This window comes from Eptesicus fuscus, chromosome 6 (genome assembly GCF_027574615.1).
Source record: "Eptesicus fuscus isolate TK198812 chromosome 6, DD_ASM_mEF_20220401, whole genome shotgun sequence".
NCBI lineage: Eukaryota > Metazoa > Chordata > Mammalia > Chiroptera > Vespertilionidae > Eptesicus > Eptesicus fuscus.
This window is the reverse complement of record NC_072478.1, coordinates 21,650,059-21,661,435: the sequence shown is the minus strand read 5'-3', so window position 1 is coordinate 21,661,435 and position 11,377 is coordinate 21,650,059. Positions and strand designations below refer to the sequence as shown.

General features: G+C 42.3%; 1 protein-coding gene across 1 annotated transcript; it reads right to left on the bottom strand.

The window, feature by feature from the left end:
* Nucleotides 1–4,309: 4,309 nt before the first annotated feature.
* On the bottom strand, nt 4,310–5,233 carry LOC103301029 (olfactory receptor 7A5-like). Its single transcript, XM_008157955.2, has one exon. The coding sequence runs from the start codon at nt 5,231–5,233 to the stop codon at nt 4,310–4,312; it is 924 nt and encodes a 307-aa protein (XP_008156177.2).
* Nucleotides 5,234–11,377: the final 6,144 nt, after the last annotated feature.

The window sequence follows — 11,377 nt, the reverse complement described above, 5'->3', positions numbered from 1 at the left end:
GAAGGGACATGAGATAGGGAGGTGTAGGCAGCAAATCATGAGAGTTTGAATGAACAATTTCTGCAGTGGGCACTGGGGCTATCAGTCCCTCCAGGGACCTCTGAAAGAGTGTAGGACACACCCTTGAGGAATGAGAGAGCTGGGTTATTGATCCACAAATAGTGATGGAGGGTCATTCCCAGGGGTGCTACCTCCCATCAATTCTGACCTGCAGCCACAGGCCACAGGAAGCTCTCAGGCATAGCATCTTGGGTGTTCACTAGAGCAAGGACTACAGGGAGACAAACGAGGCACAAAGATTGATTGTTCCCTTGGCCTCTGTTCTACAATGTCTTGGCACATTGCTTGACAGATCCTGTCTTAATTTAACATTTTGCTATTTCAATCATCATGCATGTTTCGCATTAATTTTGATTTTTTTAAAACACTGCATTCAACTAATAGTCCTCTTGACTATTGAGTTCCTTGGTGTCCCTTAAATTTTACTTCAGTTCTTACTATCATCCCAGCCCTAGAGACCATGGATGAGGGAATCGGCACACATGGGTGAGACTCAGCTGTCAGCTGCCATATCTGAGTTAAGGTGGGCTCAGTTCTGCTCTAGTAACATGTGAACCTCAAATCTCCATGTTAAAGCATCAGAGATTTTCCTTCTCATCTGGGTACTCTCTGCATACAAAGGAAAGAAAACAGTGTGTGGCCACTCTAAGCCTCCTGCGGATATTTTTTTTCTCTTTTTGTTTTTAATATATTTCTATTGATTTCAGAGAGAAAGGGAGAAGGGAGAGAGAGATATAGAAACACCAATGATGAGAAAGAATCATTGATAGGCTGTGTCCTGCATGCCCCCTACTGGGGATGGAGCCTGCAACCGGGCCCTGTGCCCTTGAGTGGAATCAAATGCGGGACCCTTTAGTCCTCAGGCCAATGCTCTACCTGCTGAGCCAAACAAACTAGGGCTGGATTTTTTCTTAATGTGGTGAAATACATGTAACATAAAAGTTACCATCTTAACCATTACTTAAATGGACAGTTCAGGGCATTAAGTACATTCACATGCAACCATCACCACCATTCATCTCCAGACTGTCTTATCTTCACAAACTGGACTCGGTTCCTATTAAACATTCATTCCTTCTCTCCCCTCTCACCCCCCTCCCCCATCCCAAAGCACCCACCATTCTACTTCCAGTCTTGATGAGTGTGACTTCTCTAGGGACTTCATAAAATTGGAGTCACACAGTATTTGTCTTTTTACGACTGGTTTATTTCATTCTGTATAATGTCCTTAGGGTCATCCACGTTGTACCATGTGTCAAAATTTATTTCCTTTTAAAAAATATTTAAAGTAGTAAAAAAGAAATAAAATTTATCATTGTAATCATTATAAGTGTGTAGGTCAGTAGTGTGAAATATATTTACATTGTTGTGCAATCAACCCCTAAAAATTTTTATGTTCTTGCAAAACTGATATTCTTCACCCACTAAACACTAACTAACTCCCCATCCCCCTCCTTCCATGCCTGACAACTGCCATTGTATTTTCTGTTCTATGAATTTCACTACTTCAGATATGTCATGTAAGTTAAATCATGCAGAATTTGTCCTTTTGAGACTGGCTTCTTTCACTCAGCATAATGTCAGCAACTCTATTCTTTCAAATACTTTTTCTCTGTTGTATGTGCATTTCAAATGCCACCTCCTTCCATCAGGTTCCCCATCCTCAACAAATACAAGTATCAGATTGGAAATCATTTTGAATATGCTAATATCAGATCAATAAAAAGAGAAGTAATGTCTACATGAGGATGTCAAAAAAGACTATCAGGAAAGCAACAGCTCTCTGGCCATGTTAACCAATGAGTGCAGTCACTGGACAGGAGATATCTGGAAGGAGAAAGTTTTACTTTTGTAGCCTAGAAATGATAAGCAGGAGGCAAGCTGCAGAGGGAGAGATGTTTACATTTGGAGGGGCCTGACCCTCAAGAGTAGAACTTCCACATCTACTCATAAAAAATATTTTTACTCTTACTGTCTTCTCCAAGATCATTCAGCCATTGAGGGCAGATGTAGAAATAAAACTTTACTGAATTAAAATTTACCCAAGTGACAGTCAGTTTGCAGATGTGACCGCCATTCTTATCTCTTTCAATGTCTTTGTCCATGTGATTGTGAGCTTCACCCATCCAGAGCTGTAGTCTTTTTCTCCACCTTTCAATATGGCCTGGACTTAGGATTTTTTTAGTTGTTTTGGTAAAAAAAATATGGTGGAAGGGACAGTGCGCCTTACCAGACCTTGGTGCATTTCCACTGCTCTCACTCAGACCCTGGCTCAGCCATGTGAACAAATCCAGGGGGCCTTCCAGAGAAGGAGAGGACATGGGGACAGAGCTCACTTATTCCAGCCAAGCCTTCCCTATATCAGTCACCATAACTATGCCCCTAATGCTTTAGAAAGCCCAGCCAAGATCAGCAGGGACATCCCAGCTGACCCAAGCTGACTGTAGACTCATGAGGGGACCAGCAGAGATCAGAACACCTCCCCACTACACAAACCCATTGGAAAATAAAGGAATTATATTAAAACATTTGCTTTTAGGATGTCTTGTTACATAGCAATAGTGAATCAATGCTTTAATCAAAGAGAACAGAACTGAGGGATTTTATCATAATATGCTACTTCTTACTTTTGGCATTTGTACTAAAATTTGAGGACAGCATTCACAGTGATTCTGTTATTCAAATATATTCAACTGCATTTCAGGTAACTGTATAAAAGCACCTCCACTGAGGTTCCTTCCAGGTAGTCAGGACAGGGTAGAAGGACAGGCATGTTTGTGCAGGAAAATCTCTGATTCTTATTCACATGACTGGGCAGAATTTCCACTCTCGGGAGATTAATCCTCTTTATTTTTTATTTTTCACTTTGGTTATTTTGACAGTTGTTGTTTTTTGTTTTGTTTTGTTTGGTTTTCTCCAGATTCTCTAAAGAGGGTGGGGGGCAGGCGTTAGGAGACCCTCGTGAATTTTCTCCCGGGGGTAGGGTCCTCTCAGGATATGTGTGATTCATCCTTTGATTATAAAGGTTGAAGATATTCTTGAGTGTAAATATATATAGAGAGATTGTATGCTCACTGTCCCCTTGGTGGATTTGAAAAAAATTTAGAAAGGTATATTGAATTTAGGGCACTAGGAGGAGTCACATTTGTATGAAGCACATTGAAAACTTACAAACAAAAATAGGAAAATAGTTTAGAAAAAAACACATAAAACGCTCCATGTAATTCTTCAGCCAAATGTATAAGGACCCTTACACATGGACATTATATTAATTAATTAATATACATTAATTCACACTTTATTTTTATTTTTTATATTATTTTATTATTGATTGTTTTTAGAGCAAGAGGAAGGCAGATAGAGATACATGGGTAGAGATGATAGATAGATAGATAGATAGATAGATAGATAGATAAGCATTTATGTGAGAGAGAAACAAGGATTGATTGTTTCCCATATGTACCCTACCAGGAATGGAACCCACAACCTAAGTATATGCTCTGACCAGGAATCAAACACACAACACGTTTTGGTGCACATGACGATGTTTCAACCAACTCAGCAACTGGGCCAGGGCCATATTCTACACTTTAATGAGTACATGTGCAGCATGGCAAATATTTTTTAATAGTCATAAATTGCATGGCTTTTTTTTTTTTGCTTCATCATATTTAAGGTCATCTCTGACTCTAATCATATTAGATCAGTCTATTTATTAAAATGTATGTGTCCATGTAGATGCTTCTTGGAAACCTGTATTGCGCACTCAATTGTTGCCAGTGGCTAAGGTAGGCATGTGGACACACAGTTGAATAACAGCCTAAAGAATATAAAACCAGGAGACCAGCTATAAAGCGTGCCAGTATGTTAACATCTACATTATCAAGAAGAGAAGTAAAGGTGTTACTATAGAAAATAATGATGAACATATAAGTGAAAACTGTTGTCTCAGACTTTCCTTTACAATAAAATTATGTAAATGACCTTAGTAGCCAAGTATACTTTTGTCCCTAGGGATAGTATAATTCATGACAATTCTTTCAGGAAAACAATAGAAAAATTATTTGGAATCATATATGTCATAAGAGAAGAAATAAGATAAATAAATATTCCCCATAAGATAAATGAATATTTCCAATTTCTTATGGTCCAATAATTGGATTAATTTGTGTCAGACTTCTGATTCTGAGGCCTGAAGCCTGCATTCCTCGGCAATTCTATAGCCTAGTACCGTTGGCCCTTGAAAAGCTTACCTGCTCAGGAATCTTTGCAGGGCCTTCTTTATGTCCTTGTTCCTGAGACTGTAGATGAAGGGATTCAGCATGGGTGTGACCACGGTGTACATCACTGAGGCTGTTGCACTTGAGTGTGAGCTCTGGGTAGCAGCAGAGCTGAGGTAAACACCTAGGCTAGTACCATAAAATAAGGAGACAACTGAGAGGTGAGACGCACAGGTAGAAAATGCTTTATATTTGCCCTGAGCTGAAGGGATTCCACATATGGAGGAAAGTATCTTGGAGTAAGAGTAAAGGATCCCAGCAAGGGGACCACCACCTAGCAGCCCAGCTGAAAAATACATTATCATGTTGTTAAGAAAGGTGTCAGAACAGGCAAGTTGGACCACCTGGTTGAGTTCACAGAAAAAGTGGGGGATTTCCAAGTCTGAGCAGAAGTGCAGACCCAACACCATTAAGCTTTCTAGCAAGGAATTCAGGACACTCATGATCCAGGACACCAGAACCAACAGTCCACAGAGCCAGGGGTTCATGATGACCATGTAGTGCAGGGGGTGGCAGATGGCCACAAACCGGTCATAGGCCATCACGGTCAGGATAAAGTTGTCCAACACTGCAAAGAGTATGAAAAAATACATCTGTGTGATGCAGCCTTCATAGGTGATGACTTTGCTCTGTGTCTGGATGTTCCACAGCATCTTTGGGACGGTGGTGGAGGTGAAACAGATGTCCACCAAGGACAGGTTGGAGAGGAAGAAGTACATGGGTGTGTGGAGGTGGGAATCTGAGCTGACAGCCAGGATGATGACCAGGTTTCCCAACACAGTGATCAGGTACATGGAGAGGAAAAGCCCAAATATGAGGGGCTGTAGTTCCAGTGCCTGTGAAAGTCCCAGAAGAAGAAAATCTGAAATTTGTGTTCCATTGCCTGGATCCATATGTCTACAAAAAAATAAAATTAAATAAATTAATAACTAATTTTCATGATAGTAATCATTATTAACTGAGAATAAAGGTCACGTTTATATTTTAGAATCAGGATAATAACTTGCATTTTGGTTGTGTTATCTGGTCTCCATTAATGTTTCTCTATTTGCATTTCTCATTAGAATTTCCTTTTCTTACATCAACCTGTTCTTCAAACATAATGTATAACTGCTGTTTTACTGAAGGTATCGTTCATGCATTTGAGAAATATATATTGACTATAGACCATCTTCTAGGCACTGTTCAGAGTATGGGATGCTTAAAGACAAAAGTCTACAAACAAATGATGGAGCAATAATATCATCAAATAAAAATAATAATGTAACAAATCTGATGGTGAAGATGCTATAAAGAAAAGTAAATCACATTAAATGGAGAGAGTGGATAGAGGGTGTTCTTTTTTATAGAGTTTAGCCATGACTTGCCAACAGCTGACACTTTGACACACTCCTCAATGCGGATTATTCTTGCAGCTCCTCCCAGAACCAAACTGGCAATAAATCTAAATTAGGGAATATTCACCCTGAATTACCAACTGAAGACTAGCTGACAAGGAGATTTTTAAAGAAGGAAGGGCAGAAACCATCTTGAGAGTTATAGGAAGGTTGTAGTTTCAGGAGGGGCTGGCACCACTCCCACAGGGCAGGCCAAGTTGAGGAGGGATATCTCAGCTGCGGGGGTTTCCCCCTGAGAGTAGTGAGGCCTGTACACCAGGTTGGGCTCCCCAGCTTCCAGGGCCAGAGCCAGGAACACCTGCCCACATAGCATCCATCAGTGAAAAGCAGCAGGGCTTCTACCAGCAGGGGCAACCTGCTGGAGATAAGCCACTTTGTTTTTGTTTACTTATATATTTTTATTTTTAAAATCTTTATTGTTGAAAGTATTATACATGCTCCCTTGTTTTCCTCCCTGACTTCTTCTAGCCCGCTCCCATCCCTCACCTCTGGCCTTCACCACCCTATTGTCTGTGCCCATGGGTTATGCATATATGCATACAAATTCTCTGGTTAATCTCTTCCCCCTTACCTACTCTCCCCTACCTTCCCTTTGAGGTTCAACAGTCTGTTCATGCTTCTATGACTCTGGGTCTATTTTTGATCATCATTTTATTTGGTTCATTATATTCCACATATGAATGAGATCCTGTGATACTTATCTTTCTCTGACTGGGTTATTTCTCTTAGCATAACACTCTCCATGCTGCTGCAAATGGTAAGAGTGCTTTCTTTTTTACAATTGCATAGTATTCCATTGTGTAAATGTACCACGGCTTTTTTATCCACTCATGTGCTGATAGGCACTTGGGTTGTTTCCAAATCTTAGCTATTGCAAATTGGCTGCTAGGAACATAGGGGTGCATATATTCTTTCTGACTGGTGTTTCCAATTTCTTAGGATATATTCTTAGAAGTGGGATCAGTGGATCAAATGGGAGTTCCTTTTTTAATTTTTTGAGAAAACTCCATACTGTTTTCCATAGAGGAAGCCACTTTGTTTTTAAAGGGACAGAACACAGAATTTTCATTCACAGCCACTCACCCTGGCTTCAGTGGAGGTGGGGTGGTGCAGACTGGAGTCACCTGAGAAGAGTCTGAGATTAGAAGCACTGGGGAGAGACATGGAGAGTAGCTTCCAGGATACCAGTGCTCAGTCATCCTCCCCAATTCTGCAGCAGCCATTTTCCTGAGAGGTGCAAGCCCCTCTCCTCAGCTGCAGAGGCCCAACCTACAGGTCTGGTCAGACTCAGGAAGCATCAGTGACTGGCTTTGGGGCGAGGCCATTCTCCAAACTTTCCTGGAAACTTGACTGGCACCTCCCCCTCATGAAGAGCTGATAGAAATTACTGACTTCCAGCAGACCCCACCGGCCTGCCTATGAGTGGATTCACCCTGCAAGGTTAGAGAAATACAGCCTAATCTCGGTTCTCAAATGTCTCCCAACTCGAACAATTCAGTTCTTGACCAAGTTGTTCAGAGAAACCATGTCTTGAATGTCAAACAAATTTTGTGCATGATCAAAAGCATCTTGCAAGGCACAAACTAAGGAGAGAATGACAGCCAAGTTTACTGTGCTGTGAATATTTTCATGTAGTTTTGTTGTTTTTTGTTGTTGTTTTTGTTTTGTTTTGCTTTTGTTGTTGGTGAAATGGATGATTAGTGCAATTTTAAAACCTAAAGAGGCTATCTGATTTGCTGATATTGCTAAGGGCATAAAACTGCTCACAAAACAAAGATCATAGGCAATTGAAGAGGTAGAAAAACTGTTGTTGATTTGGATAAAGTAAAGTAGTTAGCCTGTGACAGCATGTTGGAGGCAATGATATGTGAAAAAGTGAATACTGCATCCCTGGAATGAGTGATAAAAGTGATTCATTTAAGGCTAGTAAGGGGTTGTTCAATAAATTAAGAAAAGAAGTGTTTGTTTCTAGATTGTGGAGTACTGTAGACATGTACTGTATAAGAAAGGTTAAAACAGGGACTCATTTGGAGGTCTGCAACAAAGTAATTCAATTTACATTATTTCTAATGGAGAAAAAATGGTTTGGTTTTCAAACAAATCTCTTCTCCAACAGTCTTCTGAAATGAATTACTAGTAGGTTTAAGAGTATTTTGTGAGTCTCAGGTGTGTGGCTCTGGGAGAGGGGAACACACTCACCATCTTCCCTGAAGTCTGAATGGCACCTCCCCCTCATGGGAGATACAAAGGTCCATCTTCCCGATTCTGCCAACAGCCGTTTCAGAAACAGATTTTTCAGTGACTAAATCTGATAGTAAGTGGGCCTATGTAGGCGGGACAAGGCAGACCCCAAAGTGCCTTGGGATGTTTGCTGACCCACCTTGGGGCCCATGCAGCTATACAGCTGACCTTGAAGAGTAGCTTGTCCTTCCTGTGCACAGTCAAGCTCAGTGGAGGCAGCCACAAAGGGGGGATCACTTCAAGATTCAAATAGGTTGCCGAGAACCAAATGTGGGCAGCTTCTGAAGTTGGCTAGCACCAAAGTCCCTACCAGGAGGCCCAGAATCAACATACAAAACAGTCATCCTCAGGCAACATAAGAGAAGGATACAAAGGGAGATCCCAGGAGCACACTAAAATCTGCCTAGATGAACTCCACTTTGTCTTTTTATTTTATTACTAGAGGCCTGATGCATGAAATTCGTGCATGGGAGGGGGGCGGTCCCTCAGCCGTGCCCGCACCCTTTCCAATCCGGGACCCCTCGGACATCCCTCTTGCAATCTGGGACCACTAGCTCCTATCTGCTCACCTGCCTGCCTGCCTGATCACCCCTAACTACTCTGCATGCCTGCCTGATTACCCCTAACTGCTCTCCCCTGCCAGCCTGTTCACCCCTAACTGCTCTCCCCTGCCAGCTTGACTGCCCCTAACTTCTCCCTTGCTGGCCTGATTGCCCCTAACTGCCTCTACCTTGGCCCTCGCCACTGTGGCTTTGTCAGGAACGATGACCAGAAGATGTCCAGTCAACTGGTCTAATTAGCATATTACCCTTTTATTAGCATAGACTAGTCAGCTCAGACAGCCATAACAAAATATCATAAATTTGTGTGGCTTAAACAACAGAAATGTATTTTTTTTCACAATTCTGGAGGCTGAAATTTGGGATCAGGGTGCCAGCATAGCATTGTCCCATACACCAAAAAGTGGTGGACCAATTGCCAGTCAGGGCACATGCCCAGGTTGCAGATTCAATACCCAGTCCAGTGAGTGCAGGAAACAATGGAACAATGTTTCTCTCTCTCCCTTCTTCTTCCTGAGATCAATTAAAATGAATGATAAATAAATAATGTTCTCTAAGTATGGTTTTAACAGGAAAGATATTAATGATCTATGAAGTGATAAATTCATTATAACACATATATACAGCATGACCCCATTTAAAAAATATTATTTATTTCAGAGGAAGGGAGAAGGAGAGATAGATAGAAAAGTCAATGATGAGAATCATTGATCAGCTGCCTCCTGCATGTCCCTACTGAGGATCAAGCTCAAAATTTGACCAGGAATCATATCATGACCTCCTGGTTCATAGATCGATGCTCAATCACGGAGGCCCAACAGCCAGGCCCTATTTTTATCAATATCAGGGACATGAGATACATTGGCAAGATCTCATTCCTAGAAGAAAGTCTGAAATTGCCCAAACTCCTCTGCAGCTAGGTTTCTGGATATGAATTTGCTTCTGCTGATTTGATGCGCTTGCACAATATGTTGAAGGCAGAAGTGGGGCAGAGGCATCTTCTCACAGTTTGGGCTGTTTGCTGCTGGTGATCATGTTTGCAGAGAAGTGGAGGTTTTCTGCAGCGGAATCTACACTGTGCACAGGCAGTTCTGGCAGAGGCAGTGCCCAGTGACCTGTTTTGTGGGAGCTGGAGGGCACTTGTGGGGTCAGCAGTTTCCTGATTCCGAGGGTCACAGCTGTGCCAGAGTGTCCTAGAATTCATTTGTGACTGAGGGGGCACCTCCTCCCCCTAGGCAGGGAGTCTTTCCTGGAGGTCCAGCCTAATACCCACTCCTCCAGCTTTCCGATGATTTCCCAAGCACCAATTCCCTGTGCTAAATTCTTTCCTGCCTAAAATAGCAAAGATCTAAAAACATTTTGGATCCTCTACTTTCAACAAAAACAATGCTGCACAAGGTCGGGTCTGAGAAATGGGTGAGGTGTTGTGGAAGGCTCCCTTCTTTGAGTCTCAGCTTCCTCTTCTGTAGAACCGAGACCAAAGATTATCTGTTCATAGTTACTGAAGACTCATGGCAGTTGTGTTTCCCAAATATGGCCACAACATTTCCTATCCCTCCGGTGACCTTGCCACTTTCCACCACATCCTCTCTCTTGAAGTGGGGCTAACCTCGGAATTCCAAGGCCAAGGCCAAAAAGGCCCAGGGCTGCAGCTCTTCCCACCCTTCCAGGGTTTCCAGCTCCAGCCCTTCCCATGCCACTCGGGGCTCTGTCTGGCGAGAAGCCTTGCCCTCCTGGCTTGCTTCCCCTCCTGTCTGCAGCCCAGCATCTAGCTGCACATCATGGCCCACCTGCTGGTGCTTCTGGGCCCAGTGGGTGGGGTAAGAGCCCACATTGGGCTTTGCACCTCCTGGCTCCTGTGTGCTGCTACCTCCTGTGCCCCACGGTCCCTATTCCTGCTGCTGTTCTTGGGCACAGCTCACAAGGACTGCTGTGGCCACCAGGAAAGCCTCCCAACCCCATCCCTGATTCCAGAGCCTTGATCCCGGGTCCACTTCCACCAAAGGAGAGCTTTGCCCAAGCAGCTGTCCAAGACTAAGACCAAGCAACGCCAAGGTCCCCGGACGCCAAATTTCTGCCAGCTGGCCCCGCCCTGATCGAGGTGTTGGAGGTGTCATAGGGACCAGTCATAAGGTTGGTTATGGTTGTGATGGCATTATAGTCTCTGGCTTTTTATATATAGAGATTTTCTCTTTATTGATTTATTATTTTCTCCTTCACATCACTTATTTTTCTCTTTCCTTTTGCATTCTATTTTTTAATTTCACTTATTTTTTGCTTTTCTTACTTTTTCTTTCTTCTTTTCTTTTTCACTGTTCTTCTTATTCTTTACTCTTCTTTTTTACTCCTTTCTTTCCTTTCATATTATTTTTTCTTCTGCATGTTTTCTTATTGTATTCTTTTATTTTTCTTCTGTTATTATTCTTGGTCTCTTTCCTCTTTCTTTTTTCTTTTCTGGTTGTTTTCATTGCTGTTGGATTCCTTTGTATGTTTTTGTTTTCTTTCTTGTTTTATTTGATCAGCATCTGTAAAACAGCTCACACGATGTGATCAGGGTTGAGCCTCACATTCAGCCAGCCTGAGGGTGGATTCCACCCACAAATGGTACAACAATCAAGACCCAGTTACAACAGAAGAGCCCCCCCCAAAATACACACACACACACACACACACACACACGCGACATTTCTAGACCATCCAGCTCAGGAGATAAAGGAGGCTGCACCACTGGGTCCTACAGGATACTTCCTTCAAAGATCACCCCATGAAGACTGGGAATCAAGCATTTCTATCTAATACATAGAAACAAACACAAAGAAACAGCTTGGGGAGAAAAGAT

Bases quoted from the DNA above. Each gene is read 5' to 3' on its own strand.
- LOC103301029 (XM_008157955.2), bottom strand. From the start codon at position 5,233: ATGGATCCAGGCAATGGAACACAAATTTCAGATTTTCTTCTTCTGGGA.